Source organism: Salmo salar, chromosome 16, assembly GCF_965601325.2.
Source record: "Salmo salar chromosome 16, fSalSal1, whole genome shotgun sequence".
Classification (NCBI taxonomy): Eukaryota; Metazoa; Chordata; class Actinopteri; order Salmoniformes; family Salmonidae; genus Salmo; species Salmo salar.
The window spans coordinates 48,473,238-48,491,635 of NC_138306.1; the positions used below are offsets into that span (position 1 = coordinate 48,473,238).

At 43.1% G+C, this 18,398-nt stretch overlaps 1 protein-coding gene across 1 annotated transcript; it reads right to left on the reverse strand.

Moving 5' to 3' along the window:
* Positions 1-263: 263 nt before the first annotated feature.
* On the reverse strand, positions 264-9,008 carry LOC106574083 (chemokine XC receptor 1-like). The gene is made up of 3 exons (XM_014149624.3): positions 8,760-9,008; positions 1,231-8,482; positions 264-1,102 (listed from the first exon to the last, which is right to left on the reverse strand). The coding sequence occupies exons 1-2, from the start codon at positions 8,773-8,775 to the stop codon at positions 7,446-7,448; spliced, it is 1,053 nt and encodes a 350-aa protein (XP_014005099.1). The 5' UTR covers positions 8,776-9,008; the 3' UTR covers positions 264-1,102; positions 1,231-7,445.
* Between the last annotated feature and the right edge of the window lie 9,390 nt (positions 9,009-18,398).

Consider the following 18,398-nt stretch of genomic DNA (forward strand, 5'->3'; position numbering starts at 1 on the left):
ATTCAGGATTAACCATAATCATGGTAGCATCCACATTCATGTCAAAGTTTTAAGAAACATATTCCAGGCCTAAAATTAACTTTTTGGTCCACCAGCCAATGTGGCAGGTAGATTTAAATATTTACCAGTCACTCAGATTTTTTACCAGCCAAAACAAATTTTCCCAGCTAAAATTACACCAACAAAACACAAAAAAAAAAATGAAGATCATGTTTTGTAATCTTTCTAAAACAATACATGTATTTATTACTAGTAAGAAGTAATGTGGTATATTTTTTATTTCATTTTTGTGACCTGAGTTTTTTAACCATAATATCACGGGTGAGATAAAAATGTTCACCTGCCCCTTTAAGGGCAGGAGGTTACTATGGTAACGCAACTCCAGTCATGTTTGTGCCTGTGACATTGTCTGACTAGTAGATGCTTTGTCTTCTCTTCCCTAGCAGTTGAAACTCAAACATTGAAAAACAAATTAGCTTGTGAACAAAACAATGTAAATAAATATCTAAGATACACAAGGACAACGTCTCACTTAAGTAGACTTTCGTTTAACCCTTGTGTGGTGGTCATGTTTTTCTTATTCGCCCAATGTTCGCCGGTCTGATCGACCCACAACATTATTGGGTTTTTAAAACAATACAGGCATAACAATTTACGTAAAAATACTTAGATGTTGACTTATATCAATTACAAGCAATATAGACAGCATACATGGTTAATATTTGCCATTTACCTCTGCTAGAGGTATCATTAAAAGCGGTATTTGTTTTTAATTTTTTATTATTATAATCAACACATGGATGGAATAATCATGTTTATCTTGAACAAATTAAACAAGGTTTTCATCACTACTGATGTTTATTGCTTTGAACTGAACAAATTGGAAGGACAAATTTTACATACAGTATTTTATGGAAATGATAAATGAGCCCAATTGAACACAAATTAAGGCCAGTCTACACATTAAATGAGGGACAGAGTTTTACTGTGAGTGTGTGTTGCAAATGTATTTCTTGCACTTGATGCATGTGTACTGTGTCTTCCTGTCTGTCTTGGGTCCACAAACATTGCAGCGCTTCTTCTTGTTGCTACCGGCTGCAATCTAGAATGATGAAAACATTTAGTTCAGGAATTTCACTAACATGTCACTCACTCACATATATAGTTACAGCAGGTCAAGGTAGGCGAGTCAGACACACACACACATGCAACAACATCACTCACACTTACTTCCGGTATTGGAGTTGTTGGTTCTGTGGGTCGGGCGGATGGGGCACCAGCATCCTCCTCCTCACAGTGGCTGCAGAACATGGGGTCCTTGGGATATGTTGCCTCCTCTGGATTTGAGGTCTTACCAACGCCTTGCCCAGCTCCTCGAGAAAGAGCCGTCTCCTCTGGAGCTTCCCTCTGTTCCAATGTGGGTTCAACGCCATCCAGATGACAAACGTGTTGTACGCTGAGATCCAAGATGTTGGATAATATCACAAGTGGCCAGCGTAGGGTTCTTCTTTAGCAGCTGTAGCCAGTCACCAGCTTGTCTAAGTTGTCCCCTCCTTTTGTGGCATTGTAATCCATTATGATTTCTGTTTTTTGAAGTTCCTGGCCACAGATTCTCCCATCCCTATGCAGCGTACTCATGAGTACCACATTTTTGCCTTTCTTTGGCACGTAGGACACTAGGGATGTGTCGGCCGTGAACACAAACTTAGAGGAATTGATAGGCCTGTTCCGTGTACTCAACAGCTGAGGTGGGAGCTCTGGCTTGTTTTTTTCCTACTGTTCATACCATCTTCCTCTTGAGGAGCTCCTGTCCCAGCTTGTGCGAAGTAAAAGGTTATCGCATGTGATGTTGTGGCCACAGAGTCCATGTGTCACATCCAGGACAACCCGCATCCCTTGGTTCTTCTCAGGGGCTCCTCCATCTGGCTTCCCCATATACACTTGCAAGTTCCACGCATATGATGAAGCAGCATCACAGGCAGCCCAGACCTTGATTCCATATTTTGCGGGTTTAGACGGTATGAACTGCCTGAAGGGGCAGCGGCCCCTAAATGGCATAAGCTGCTCATCAACAGTAAAGTTGGGCCCAGGGTTGTAAAACAGGGGAAGGCAGTCCACCCACTTGTCCCACACTGACCTGATTGCAGCTAGCTTGCCTCTCTGTCGCCGAGCTGGTCTGGTGTCTCGGTTGTCGAAGTGAATAATCCTGGAAATGATGTGGAGGTTTTCCAGAGACATCGTTGCACGGAAAACTTCTCTGCCAGTTTCTGCATCCCACAGGGATTCTGTGGATTCCCCATTGGATCTGAAAACACCAGCAAAGATAAGAACCCCAAAGTATGCATGTAAATGAGTTTGGTCCATCTCCTTCGATCTATCTCTAAAAACACGCCTTCCCACCAAATTAGTGCAGTCCAGAATGATTTTCTGGATGGTGTCTGGAATGAACATTTTCAAAAGAAGACTTTATGTCCTGCACATGAGTAACCGCCATCCGCGTCGGCCCTGGTTGCATCCTCATCACATTGGCAGCCATGCGGGGTGGCTCATTCCTTGGGCAAGAAGACCATTCAATTTCACAATTTTTTGACATCCATATTTCTCCTTCTGCAGGCTGCTGATGAGCTGGTTGCTGGCTGAGGGTCAATCTCATCCACTTCTTCCAACTCACTGTCAGACTCCGAATTGACAGAGACATGATCCTCATATTCAGAAAATTCTTAATCTTCCAAAGTGGAAGATGTTCCTTCCACACTAGTTTCTCTCTCTGCAAAAATGATTTCTAAGGCCCTCTGAGCAGAGATGATTTTTGCCATACTGATTGATTGTGGTAAGGAGCCACACATGCAAAGCTATTTATTTGTTGTGTCACCTCCCCCAATTTGCACCTGGCTGGGGTCGAGTGTGGGAAAATACTGCATTTTTTACAATGTATCGAAATAATGTATTGTAATAACATTGTGCAGGTTCCCGCAAGACATAGTTTCACTCACTACAAAGGGTAAAGAGTTCAATAAAAGCGGGAGACAGGCAGGGAGACAGACAGGTTCTTGGTGCTATGTAGAAACAGCAGGCCCAGGGAGGAGGAAGACAAGAATGAAGACAGGAGTGAAGGCACACAGCAAACCTTTTTGTAAAATGTTTACTTCTTTTCACCTACACACACACTTTTTCACAGTGGACCCGAACACCACATATGTAATATGTGTACAGGGTGCACTCAAGGAAAATGTGTTATTTTACATGTTCTTCACTGAAAATGAGCCAAGGCCAATGAGTCTCAGGTTGGAAATGTATTAATTGTATCATTTTTATTTTAATAAACATTGAAAATGGGCCCCACAGACCCAAACAAGGGTTAAAGTAAATTAGACCAACTTTTATGCCTGTGCGCAGCATTTCTAAAAATGAATCTTTCACTCAGATCTTCATATGCCCACAGCCCCCAGCCAAGCAGTGTTGCAGCGCGAGGTGGCATAGGCTATATAGGATAGGTAGTTCTTTGACTTTGTGCGATTTAATTTACCAGGTATGAAACAAACCGGCAGAAATACTTTGAAACAGCTGCTGCTGTTTTTGTTATCATACTTGACTATTTTTATTCACAAACACGAGTGAAATGCTCACACTGTGGAGCCCTGCCCACCCGCCAATGTGGCTAGTGAAATAGACATCTTATCCGCTAATGTGGCTAGTGAAATAGACATCTTATCCGCCAATGTGGCTAGTGAAATAGACATCTTATCCGCCAATGTGGCTAGTGAAATAGACATCTTCTCCGCCAATGCCAGAAATCTACCCGCATTTGGCAGGTGTTTATTTTAGGCCCTGAACATATTCTATTCTTATTCACAATAAAAGTGACCTCAAAATGACCCCAAAAGGGTCATATTAGATTGTGTAGAACAGTGAAGGCTCCTCAGAGGAGTAAGGGGAGGACCATCCTTCTCGGTGAATTTCATAAAAAATAAAATGTTAAGACATTGAAAAAGTTATCCTTTTTAGATAAAACTATACTAAATATATTCACATGTCACCAAATAATTGATTAAAACACACTGTTTTGCAATGAAGGCCTATAGCAGCATCAACAGCACTCTGTAAGTTAGCAACATGGTGTAGCGGGAGGACAGCTAGCTTCCGGAGGACAGCTAGCTTGGTACATTGACTTCAATACAAAACCAAGGAGGCTCTTGGTTCTCACCCCCTTCCATAGATTTACACAGTAATTATGACAAGTTCCGGAGGACATCGTCCAACCTATCAGAGCTCTTGCAGCATGAACTGATATGTTGTCCACCCAATGAAAGGATCAGAGAATTAATCTAGTACTGAAAGCATAAGCTACAGCTAGCTAGCGCTGCATGCATAAAATGTGGTAACTGGTTGACTCAAAGAGAGAGAGAGACAATAGATGAACAGTTTTCAACAAATTCATTTCTTCAAAAATAAAGGAGACGGAAGAGAGAGATTTAATCATTTTTTTCAGTTTCACTTACTTAGCTAGAAAATGCAGCTGGCTAGTTTAGTTACTCAAACTACCCTGCTCAAACAGAGGGATGCTATGTTAGCTAGCTGGCTATGACTATCCAAAACAACACTGGAACTCTTCCACCACCATGGGACAAGGATATCCCTGCCGACCAAACTCTTCCCTAACCCGGACGACCCTGGGCCAATTGTGCGCCGCCCCATGGGTCTCGCGGTCGCAGCCGACTGCGACAGAGCCTGGACTCTATCCCAGAATCTCTAGTGGCACAGCTAGCACTGCGATGCAGTGCCTTAGACCACTGCGCCACTCGGGAGGCCCCCTAACTGCTTTCTGACTATACACTGTAACATTACTGCATGATTGTAGTGTAACCGATGTGAAATGGCTAGTTAGTTAGCGGTGGTGCGCGCTAATAGCGTTTCAATCTGTGACGTCACTCGCTCTGAGACCTGAAGTAGGGTTTCCCCTTGCGTTGCAAGGGCCGTGGCTTTTGTGGCGCGATGCTTCGTGGGTGTCAGTTGTTGATGTGTGCAAGGGTCCCTGGTTCGAGCCCAGGTTGGGGCGAAGAGAGGGACGGAACCTACACTGTTACAGAAGCAGGTTTACTAACACATTAGTTATATTAGCTATGTTGACTAGGACGTTACTTTAGCTAATATGGGGGAAACGATGTAGGCTGTGTGTAGCGGTTATGACATGGTTTGGCTTGGAAAGGTTTTTTCGCCTGGTCACATACAGCTGATGTATTGTTCATTGAAGTCCACAAACAAAGGGAAAAGGTGATAGGAAGAGAGTGCATAGAGGATAGAATGAATACAATGTGGCTGCAATGAAACTTTAGTGAACTGTGTTAATGCTTGATCACGGGTGTATTCATTCTGACGATTCTGTTGAAAAACATTTCTTAAATGGAAGCAAACGAAACGGGGATAAAAATACCAGAATTTGTCCAATAGAAACTCTCATTTGCAACTGTTGGACTAATGATTACACACTAGATAAGCTAGATGCAGGCAAGAGTTGTGCAAGGCGGTAATGAATGTGTCACTGTCTGTCCATGTGTCACTGTCATCTCAAATCTTTCTCTCGACCTGAGTGCACCTACGTTGAAAACTTTCATTCATAGGCTATGTTGTAGCAACCTCATGATGGGTATAGGGAAAATTAGAGTATCATGTAGTTGTCTAAACCTATCGATGTTACAATGAACTGGGTGAATGGAATATGAATGAGAGTCATCCAACATGCTGTAATAGAAATAAGGCCATGCTCATGAATAAAAAAATGTCCTCCCTCATCATAAACGGCACTGACCACCACTGGTGTAGAAATGCACTAAATTAGCTTTAAAATGCCCCAAAAATTCTCACCAGGTTATGTCCCCCCAGTGGCGGTCAGTGCCTTTATGATGAGGGAGGACACTTTTGTTTTTCATGAGCATGGCCTTATTTCTGTCACAGCATGTAGCAACATGGTGTAGCCGGAGGACAGCTAGCTTCCGCCCTCCTCTTGGTATATTGACTTCTGTTGAGGCTACCTTCATTGCAAAACAGTGTACTTTAATCAATTATTTGGTGACATGTGAATATATATATATATATAGTATAGTTTTATCTAAAAAGGATAACTTTTTCAATGTTTTACCATTTTTATTTTTATGAAATTCACTAAGAGGATGGTCCTCCCCTTCCTCCTCTGAGAAGCCTCCACTGGTCCCCCCCATTTCTAAACCCAAAGCTGCACCCTTACAAAACCTGATGATATGAGTGGGCAGCCACCCACACAGACAGTGTGGTGAAGAAGGCGCAACATCGCCTCTTCAACCTCAAGAGGATAAAGAAATTTGACTTAACACCTAAAACCCTCACAAACTTTTACAGATGCACAATTGAGAGCATCCTGTCGGGCTGTATCACTGCCTGGTATGGCAACTGCACCACCCACAACCGCAAAGCTCTCCAGAGGGTGGTGCGGTCTGCCCAACGCATTACCGGGGGCAAACTTCCCGCCCTCCTAGACAGCTAAAGCACACGATGCCCTAACAAGGCCAAAAAGATCATCAAGGACATCAACAACCCGAGCTACTGCCTATTCATCCCGCAATCATCCAGAAGGCGAGGTCAGTATAGGTGCATCAAAGCTGGGACCGAGAGACTGAAAAACAGCTTCTATCTCAAGGCCATCAGACTGCTAAACAGCCATCACTAGGACATCAGAAGCGGCTGCCTATAGACACAGATTAGGAATCACTGGCCACTTTTAGAAACGGATCACGAGCCACTTTAATAATGTTCCGTATCTAACATTACTCATCTCATATGTATAAACTGCACTCCACACTATTCTACAGTATCTTAGTCACTTTTAAATTGGATTTACATATTGCATCACACATTTCATATGTATATACTGTATATATACACTACACCACTGACTGTTAAACAGCCATCTCCAGCACATCAGAGGCTGCTGCCTATAGACATAGATTAGGAATCACTGGTCACTTTAAGGAAATGAAACACTATCCACTTTAATAATGTCGCCGTACCTTGCATTACTCATATGTATAAGTCTCTTTAATTTTGTGTAAATATTGCGTCACCCATCTCATATGTATACACTGTATTCTATACTAAGCCACTGTATCTTAGTCTAATGCTACTCTGACATTATGTATATTCTTAATCCATTCCTTACTTAGATTTACGTGTATTTTGGGTATATGTTGTGAAACTGTTAGATATTACTACACTGTCAGAGCTAGGAGCACAAGCATTTCGCTACACCCACAATAACATCTGCTAAACACGTGTATGTGACCAATAAATTTGATTTGATTTTGATTTGACAAGATGTGATTTTTTTTGTTTTGTTGCTAACATATGATGGGTCCCTGGGTCGCCGGTTTGCCTGGCGTGGGTCCCTGGGCAAGAAAAGGTTGAAGACCCCTGCGCTAGTACATTGATCCCATCGAGTAAATGTTAGGTAATCTAATCTGTTGTGTATCCATGGTGCTTTGGCGGCGGCAAAGCTTCAGCAAGATCACCTTCAAGTGATTTCTGAACTTAATCCCAACAAATGCATAGAAGACAGGGTTGAGACAGCAGTGGGAGAAAGCAATCAGTCGACACACATAGAACCCATAGTCAAGCCATGTGCTGACCTCACAAGTATTGAAAGGTGCTACGGTGTAGTCATGCAACAACCTCAGAAATATCACCACGTTGTAAGGCGCCCAGCCAAGGAAAAATACTGCCACTATACTGAAGATCAGCTTCACGGTTCGATTCCTCATGTGTGACCTTGACTTGAAGATTGTCCTCAATATCCTCACGTAGCAAAACCCGATCACTGCAAAAGCAGCCAAGAAGAAGACGTTCTGTTGGTAGCTGCCCACTCTCTTCCACAGCGGATCCCAGTATTCACAGTAAAAATGGATGTCTTCTTCATGGGGGTTCTCTTGGACAGAGCTGAAAATCAAAGCAGGGACGGCCGCCCCGAAACTAACAACCCAGATGACGAGAGAGACTGTGACCCCGTAGCAGCCCCTTTGGGAACCATGGTCGGACAGAGGATGCACCACGGCCAGGTAGCGGTGGATAGTCATGATGGTCAGGAACAAAACGCTGCTGTAGAAGCCAGCGTAGAAGACAAAGGTGACAGTCTTGCAGAGGATCCGGCTAAAGGTCCAGCCCCAGATGTGGTAGGCTGCCCAGAAAGGCAGACCAAAGGTGAAAACCAGGTCAGATAGGGCCAAGTTGAGGATGAAGATGTTGGTGAGAGACTTGAGGTTCTCGTACTTGGCAAGGATGACCAGGACCAGGATGTTGCCCGCTAGACTCAGGATAGTCACCACAGAGAAGAAAGCAGGGGTGGCGATGGAACCAAACTTGACAACGCCGGCCTTGTTACAGACCTCGTCTGTATAATAGTCATCATATCCGTAATCGGTGCCGTTGGTTTCAATATCGCCCATGGCATGGCTGAAATCTTCAAAAGTGAATAGTGCAGATTACATCACATCTTCAGTCACAATACACTGTTTTTAAAGCAGCAATTCAAATAATTTAGATGATTTAGCAACACACCTACAACTACAATTACAGAAATATAAAAAGCCATAAAAAAGAGAACACCTGAAACTGCAACAATTAAAATGTAAAAACTGTATATTGTTTTTGCTCTATATTTTTGTTTGGGTTTAACTCTAGAATCAAGTTTGAAGAATTTGGCTTACTATATTATTAATTAACAAAATCAAACGTACCTGTAGTACCCGTCATAATGGTTTAGCGTGATGGCCTCACTGTCCCTGCTAGGCTACACAATGATATGAGGACGAGGGAGTTGTGATGAAGATAAGGTACCGGATCTCTGTTATAAACACCCCCCATAACGTATCTCTTCCTCTACAGCTCCAGTGTAAGGCCGGACAACAACAAAAATTCAGATTTGTTATTTTTGGGCCAATATATGAGGCGCTTTGGTTGTAATGAACTGTCCGCTCTCCCTTTATAATGCACTGTCGGCTTTCTTAAGTTGATGCGCAAGAGACCAAACCGCCACAGATCAAGCGCTCAGATCATGTTCGAGTCTTGGATTGGACAGTGAAACGCACACCCTCGCACCTGCCGGCGACGTGCAGATGTTACATTTCTCCCTCATGCCGTCGTCGCTGAAACCAGCGCAAATTCCTACTGTTTATGTGTCCAGATTAAACGTGGGACGTCCCTCATTATAAACAAACAGTCGGTTAAATTAACGGTTAATGGTTAATGCATTTTTTTTTTATTACAAGCGATTAATAGATGAAACAACAATGTTATTGAACCAATTGACTGGCCAGAGATCAGGGCATTAATCAGCAAAGACGCAGTGCAAGCTGATTAGTATTTTGGAAAAACAAATTGAAGTCAAAATGATTGATGAAATCTAAGTGTGTCAGCTGCAGTGGCGATTTCAGCCTGTAAATCTTGGTGGTGGTGGTGGGGGTGGGGGGTTGGATGCATGCCAGCAAAGCCACTACACAACACTAAACAATACATTAATTGCACTATAACAGTGACAAACGGTGCCCACAAACTGTTAGGGCCTAAATAAAGCTTTCCCAATAGCAGAGTCCCAACAGCAGTCCCAACACCCTACCACTGCTACACCTGGCTATCAGCGGAGCCTTGTCTGGCAGCAAAACAGGTCATTCATCCTCATTTACTGCCTTTAAAAAAAACAGCTGATATGGCTGACTTGCTTAAACAAATGTGGTTTCTACTGACAATTGAGATGTACAAACTATGGCATAATGGGACGACAAGTGGATAAGAGGCAATCCGTAATTTCGATTAAGACATTCATGAGCGAGCTAGGACGGACGTAGTCAATAACTATTTGTTCAGCACTTTTGAAATGTACAGAGACAGAATTCAGAACATGGGCCGTTCTTACAGTGTTCTCCCTGTACACCAAGTCAGAACCGTAGGATAAATAAAGGGTGCATATAAGCAGACAATGAAAGCTCTTACAATATTTGATGATTACATTTCTCAAAAACAGATAATAGGCTACATGTGCACACCAAGTCAGAAGAGTAGGCAAAATTAAGAGGTGAATATAGACCAAATGATTAGGGTGAGGCACATGGGCTGCTAACAGCTTACTACACAACATATGTATTATTATTAGCTATAGCATACATATCTCCCTGGCATATTACATAATTTATGCAGCAGCATACAAGACAGTTTTGGACTCACCCTCTTGTGTTGTGCTCACTTGAACAGGAAGGTGACGCGGCGGACCTTCATGGGCAAATTTTGTATTCAAACTTTGTCATCAAAGTCTGACATGCTCTGGATTTATGGGGCTTTCAAGACAACTGGGAACTCAAGAAAAAAAAAAAGGTTAATTCATGATGACATCAGTGATCTTCAGGTCATAGCTCTAGAAAGAGGCCCGAGTTCCGAATTTACAATTCCAAGTTGGATGAATGTTCAAAACGTATTTTCCCAGTCGTAGCTCATTTTTCCCGAGTTCCCAGTTGTCTTGAACTCACTTAAGTCAGATTTTGCAGTTCCAAGTTAACAGTTGTTTTGAGCGCAGCACAAATCATGCTTCATTGACAGCATGGCCAATGTTGAATGTTTATAATTCTAAACTTTGAAAAGAGACCCTTAATCTTAGACTTGGTACCACACAGCCACTCCACTGAATAGCAGACTAATGATTGCTTTGCAATGCTTGCAGTTAGCCACTGATTCCTTCCAAACCACTCATTGTTGAATTTGCGATTTCCAACTTGTTGTGTAATCTTTATGTCCAATGGCCGTTGAGCATTGATACCTTTTATCTATAATTTATCTTCATTATTTCTCTTCATATGACAAGGATTTAAAAGGATTTGCCAGTAGATTGTCAACTTGATTCATGATGATGACTGCTAGCTAAGACTTTGAAAGTATCATATTGACAGTCCAATCAAAGATACTGTAGATATAGCGTGATTTGACGTAATATTATCTGTGGCCAATGATCTTGAGCCTTCTTGGTTGGGCACTTCTAATGTAACTCTATGCAGCAACCAAGGGGCTAGACTTTTCGAGGTCTACCCTTAGGCGTTGATGTAGTGTCTCCTTGAGTGACAGAACACTGAGCCAATCACAGCCAACACTCTGTACTTTCTGCTGGCTTGCCCCACCACCACAGAAAACACTGAGCTATGCTGAAACACCTGCATTTTGGAGCTGCCTTACTCAAGAAACAAAAATATGCACATGCTGCCAAAGTGAACAGCTACTTTCTGAGAGAAATGTATCAGTTTCTAACAGATGACAAGAGGTCAGCAAACGATGTTGAACACGGCCTACTTGATGAGAGAGTATCCTTATTCCTCCTCGATGGTGATGACCCAGACCTGATCAAGGATTTAAGGAAGCTGATTGGCAAACCACAATCCTCATTCCAGCCCTTATGGGATGAAGTACAGAAGTATTTTAACGAATACACAGCTTAGGTCAACGATCACAGACATGGGGAGTACTTGTACTTACCTTTTGCTATATCAGTTGAGGACTTGCGTGACACAGTGGAAAAGCGGCTTCCACCAGAAACTAAAATCCCATCAATACAGTGGATAAGGAATCACTGGCCACTTCAAGGAAATGAAACACTAGCCACTTTAATAATGTCTCCATATCTTGCATTACTCATCTCATATGTGTAAACTGTACTCTATACTATTCTACGATATCTTAGTCACTTTAATTGTTTGTAAATATTGTATTACCCATCTCATATGTATACACTGTATTCTATCCTAAGCCACTGTATCTTAGTCTAATGCTACTCTGACATTATGTATATTCTTAATCCATTCCTTACATATATTTACGTGTATTTTGGGTATATGTTGTGAAACTGTTAGATATTACTTGTTAGATATTACTACACTGTCGAAGCTAGAAGCACAAGCATTTCGCTACACCCGCAATAACATCTGCTAAATACGTGTATGTGACCAATAAAATTTGATTTGAAGATGGAAGTTTACACACAACAATCCATGGTCCATGTCTGCTCTCTAGTACACAGGAAGGTTTGACCTCAAGTTCATGGTCCAGTCTCGGGTGATAAAAAAGGGACATCAAGACTCAAAGTTGGTTGCAGTATAGTGGAACTACGTTAAACAGTTTTCCTGCATGTGGCAGAAGGACTGTGAAATGTTATGTGTGGATGATAAGGCAATCATCCCTGTTGGAGAACCTGGCCAGCCTATAGGGACCTGTAACAGAGGCAGACATCCAAACATTGCTCCTGTGAGTGGGCCAGTTCTAGCAGCTGCTGACCATGATTCAAATCAAATCAAAGTTTATTTGTCACATGCGCCGAATACAACAGGTGTAGACCTTACAGTGAAATGCTTACTTACAGGCTCTAACCAATTGTGCAAAAAATGTATTAGGTGAACAATAGGTAGGTAAAGAAATAAAACAATAAAAAGACAGTGAAAAATAATAGTAGCGAGGGTATATACAGTAGCGAGGCTATAAAAGTAGCGAGGCTACATACAGACACCAGTTAGTCAGGCTGATTGAGGTAGTATGTACATGTAGATATGGTTAAAGTGACTATGCATATATGATGAACAGAGAGTAGCAGTAGCGTAAAAGAGGGGTTGGCGGGTGGTGGGTGAGACACAATGCAGATAGCCCGGTTAGCCAATGTGCGGGAGCACTGGTTGGTCGGGCCAATTGAGGTAGTATGTACATGAATGTATAGTTAAAGTGACTATGCATATATGATAAACAGAGAGTAGCAGCAGCGTAAAAAGAGGGGTTGTGGTGGGCACACAATGCAAATAGTCCGGGTAGCCATTTGATTACCTGTTCAGGAGTCTTATAGCTTGGGGGTAAAAACTGTTGAGAAGCCTTTTTGTCCTAGACTTGGCATTCCGGTACTGCTTGCCATGCGGTAGTAGAGAGAACAGTCTACGACTGGGGTGGCTGGGGTCTTTGACAATTGTTAGGGCCTTCCTCTGACACCACCTGGTGTAGAGGTCCTGGATGGTCCTGGATGATTACAACATCAGTGGACTTGTACTGTTTGTCATGTTGATCCCAGACATCCCAGCATCTCCATCTAGTTCATTATATGATGGGAAAGTTCATGTCACTGTGAAGGACAAGGTTTTCCAGTCATCCAGCCCCCTTCGACACACAGTTGAAAATCTCAGCATCCTCAGAGGAGAGAACTACAGTGAAGATGATGTCTCTCTCAACAAGTCAATCTTGATCATTCAATCTGGGCCAGATACAGAACCACTTATGCCTCTGTTCAAGTATTCCACACACTCCTGTTTGTTCAACTGGACCTTGACATGCTTATCGCCTGTAGAACACCACCAGGTAACAGCTGGGCCAACCCTGCCGAGAGAGTTAACCTGCCGAGAGAGTTAATTCCCTTCTAAACTTGGGGCTTCAGGGAACAGCCCTAACTAGGGAGAAGATGGAAGAATGAAATGAGAATCCTGTGAAGAAGTGTAGAACAATGACAAGCCTACGTGAAACAGCCACCAAACAACCAGACCTGAAAGAGGCTTTTGAAAAGAGTATGCATCCTGTTGCAGCTCTTGTGATTGGTCGGTTTGTGCGCCTGAAGTGGAAAGGAACACACGTAGAAGTACATCAGCCCGCAACACAGGAAGAAATTGCCAATATTGCATAACAATTAAACATCATTGATACAGAAGTTGACATGATACATGACCTCAGCAGAAAAGTCCTTAACAAGGAACAGTACAAGCAATTCCAGAACATACATTTCAAGATGTCACAATACATGGTACAGATCAAGAAATGCGAGGGAGAAAATCCATGCTGGTACTGCTTAATGAATCCTCCACACTTGCCAGAAGAACAATTTAAGAAATGAAGGTTTGTGCCTGATCCAGCATTGACAGCAGATAGACGTGAGCACCAAACATTTGATGACCTGTACAGCCTGGACACCACTGACAAGGATAGTCCTTCTCTGACACCAAATAAAGAAAATGTAAAGATGTGTGCTGCCATGGTCAGTGGAAAGGGGAGAGCGACCATCAACTGTGTTGAATGTGAGAAATCAAGGTGCTTGTATGACAAATGCAAGCTGTCTAAAGAAGAACAGAAAACAGTCCAACGCATTCGGGATGAGAACAATTTAACATGTGGTTCAGAGCTTTTCCAAGACGACAATCCATATCACGAGCAGATAGATGGTTTCAAGGGGCTAACCTGTGGAATGCAAGTGGAGACACAGTATTACTCGGCAATCACAGTGTCATTCCCAGATGTGTCCATTGTGGATGTCCAGATGTTCTTGAGGGGGAAGAGGTGGTGAGGCTCAAACAGCAATATTAACATGTCCGGCCAATGTGCCCAGTGTGTAAGCAAGAAGGAAAGCAGTTCATTACGAGAACTCCAAGAAATCTTAAAGAAATGAACACCCTAGAGACCAGAATAAACAACAAATAAAGGACAAAACACACCGCGCTGTTGAACAGTAAAAAGCAGCAGGTGATTGTGCTATTGCCTCTGACCACAGAACATTGGCCGTCGTTTTCATTTCCAGACGATTCTATGTGTTGAATCGTCATTGTTTGTATTGGATTGTTTGTTTTCACCCTGTAGGTGATCTACTGCATCCGGCCAACTTTTGTTATGTTATGATGTCTTGTGAAGCTGTTCTTGATTTATTTTTTCTGATTTTTTTCTGTGTTTCATTTCTCATGGTTATAACAACATTGAAACATCTGCATTCTTTTAAAGAAAAATGTTGTAGGTTGTCACATGGAATAATAGAACTCTTGAAGCTCACATTAGGCCTAGAGCCTGCAGAAAAAATAGTGACGTAAATTAACCAGAACCACACAAACCATATGTACAGCCATATATAATATATCTATAAGAATTCATGATTCAGTAATTATATGCAGAGCCACCCATGGTAGGCTACCGTGGTAACCCCCCCCTCCCCCATTGACTGACCTTCATGTCTTAAAGTAATGATGGACTGTCGTTTCTCTTTGTTTATTTGAGCTGTTCTTGTTTTGAGCACGCTCCCTCAAAACCTTAGACATCTGTTGCATTGTGTTGTGTGACAAAATGGCTCATTTTAGAGTGGCCTTTTATTGTCCCCAGCACAAGGTGCACCTGTGTAATGATCATGCTCACTAACAGGGAATCTCTTCTGGCGCCGACAGAGATAGCCGCCTCGCTTTGCGTTCCTAGGAAGCTATGCAGTATTTTGTTTTTTTATATAATATTTCTTACATTGTTACCCCAGGAAATATTAGGTTTTATTACATACAGTCAGGAGGAACTATTGAATATAAGAGCAACGTCAACTCACCAACATTATGACCAGGAATACGACTTTCCCGAAGGGGATCCTCTGTTTGGTCCACCACCCAGGACAATGGATCGGATCCCAGCCGGCGACCCAAAACAACGGCGCCGCAGAAGGGGCAGACGGAACGGTCTTCTGGTCAGGCTCCGTAGATGGTGTTGTGTCTTTGGCTATGCCGGATTAAGTGATATGACATGCTATTCTATATAATCATTTCTCTGTAATTAATATTACCTGATTAAGCTAATCAGGTAGATAATTAACTAGAAAGTCGGGGCAGCACGAAAGAGTGTTTATAGAGCTGTTATCTTCCGAATAAACTCTTAAAGACCTAATGATATTTTACATCAATAGCAGTCAATATTAATCGTCACCTTATTTCAGTCTCATCTGAAAGTTGTCAATTCTTGGTTATCTTCACGAACCCTGGCTAACAAGTTGAATCAGCAATACAAACTTTGGTTTAATTATTTATTTACTAAATACCTAAATAATCACACAGAATTACATATACACAGAATGCAAATTATGTCATACAGAAAACGTCCCTGATGGACGGAGCTGACATGACGGCTGGTTACACAAAGGAAAGGGGGTTGGGTTTGAGTGAAAGAGCGTGAAGACTGAGGAACAAAGGGAGAAGCTATGCTATCGTAAATACAGTATCTTATGCATTCTAAATTACCGCCCATTTGGAAAAGGAAAACGCAATAAATATTTACTCTGAGCTGCGCTTCGGTAGGTTGGTTGTAGATGCTGGGCCATGTTGCCCAACAGAGATCTTCCTGTCCTCGGAAGAATGTCTCTGGTGGTAAACTGGGTATCGTCGTTGTGTGTTAGGCTGGATCCGTCGTCCGTCCTTTCCTGGCCCACATTTACAGCGGCCGCTGCTAACTCAACGGCTAGGAGGTATCACTTCTGTAGTGAATAAGAGTTCAAAGTTCATACCATTCACAACCAAAGCTCACTCTGAGGTTGGGTTAGTTCTGTAGTTGACATGTTAGTCCTTTTAACATGGAACCGTCGTCCTCACGTCCTCGGAACAGCTTATTATCTGAATCCTTCTGACATCGGACCGTCGCCCTAATGAACCCGGAACAGCTTATTATCCGAGTCCTTCTGACATCGGACCGTCGCCCTAATGTACCCGGAACAGCTTATTATCTGAATCCTTCTGACATCGGACCGTCGCCCTAATGAACCCGGAACAGCTTATTATCTGAATCCTTCTGACATCGGACCGTCGCCCTAATGTACCCGGAACAGCTTATTATCTGAATCCTTCTGACATCGGACCGTCGCCCTAATGAACCCGGAACAGCTTATTATCTGAATCCTTCTGACATCGGACCGTCGCCCTAATGTACCCGGAACAGCTTATTATCTGAATCCTTCTGACATCGGACCGTCGCCCTAATGAACCCGGAACAGCTTATTATCTGAATCCTTCTGACATCGGACCGTCGCCCTAATGAACCCGGAACAGCTTATTATCTGAGTCCTTTTAACGTGAGGCTGCAGGCCTCGCGTACTCAGAACAGAAAATTATATTTTCGTAAAGGGCTTATATAGTGGGGGGAGAGAAGGGTGTGTTTCATAGTTTACAACCCATGTCTGTTCACATGGGCGGGCCACTGAGTTGAGCATAGTTCAATCATGAAAACCCAATTCTCTCATTTGGAAGCTAAAATTAATTTTCATCTTTTCACAAATAGTTTCATATTTAAACATTTAAATTGCACAACAATTCCATGTGAATCTGATAACTATAGTGTGTAGACTTTCCAGGATACAGTTTATGTCGTCCTGTCATTAATAAGAATGTCTCAGATGACAACCGAACTGACATCATATTCATTAAGTACCAATGCATATTCTCAACTGGTTGGATTACTGAAATATGGTTCCTTTCCCCCCACCTTTTGATGTTCCCCGACTCTCTATGTTTAACAAAGGCTTTTCAAGAGTCCTTCAGTAGAGTCAAGAGAGGAAAGGGAGAAAGGTATTTATGGGGGGTCATAAACCTTACCCACAGGCCAACTGTCACGTCCTGACCAGTAAAGGGGTTATTTGTTATTATTGTTTGGTCAGGACATGGCAGGGGGTATTTGGTTCGGGGTGTGTGTTTATGTAGAGGGGTGTTTGTTTAGAGTATTCTGGGGTTTTGGTCTATGTTCTATGTTCAGTCTAGTCTATCTATTTCTATGTTTAGTTTATTGGGCTTGGGCCTTCAATTGGTTGCAGCTGTTCCTCATTGCCTCTGATTGAAGGTCCTATGTATTGGGGTGTGTTTGTCATGGGAATTGTGGAAGGTTGTTTGTGCACTGCTATGTTTAGCCTGCATTACTGTTTAGCTGTCGTTCATTTTTTCGTTTTGTTGTTTTTGTATAGTGTGCGTCATAAAATAAAGATGAGCATTCACGTACCCGTTGCATTTTGGTCCACTTCCTACGACGGCCGTTACAGAACCTCCCACCACAAATGGACCAAGCAGCGGGGAAAGGAGCAGCAGGTGGACTATCGGGAGTTTTGGACTTGGGAGGAGATATTAGCCGGAGAGGGACCATGGAGAGAGTCTGAAGAGGACCGGGAACGCTACAGGGGAACACGGCTGGCAAGGAAGCCGGAGAGGCAGCCCCAATAAATTATTTTTGGGGGGGCACACGGGTAGTTTGGCTGGGCCAAGGGTAAGCCCTAAGCCAACTCCCCGTGCTTATTATGGGGAGCGTGTAGTGAAGAGAGCGCCGGTGTATGCGGAAGTGTGCACGATCTCGCCCATGCGCACGCACAGTCCGGTGTGAGTGATCCCAGCCCCTCGCAAGTGCCGTGCTAGAGTGGGCATCCAGCCTGGAAGGAGGATGCCTGCGCAGCGCATCTGGCCACCAGTGCGCCTCCTAGGTCCAGGCTATCCTACGCCTGCTCTACGCACGGCAACCATCAGGCCTCTGCACAGCCCAGTTCGCCCTGTGCCAGCACTCCGCTCGTACAGGGCTACTATGACCATCCAGCCCGGACGGGTTGTGCAGGA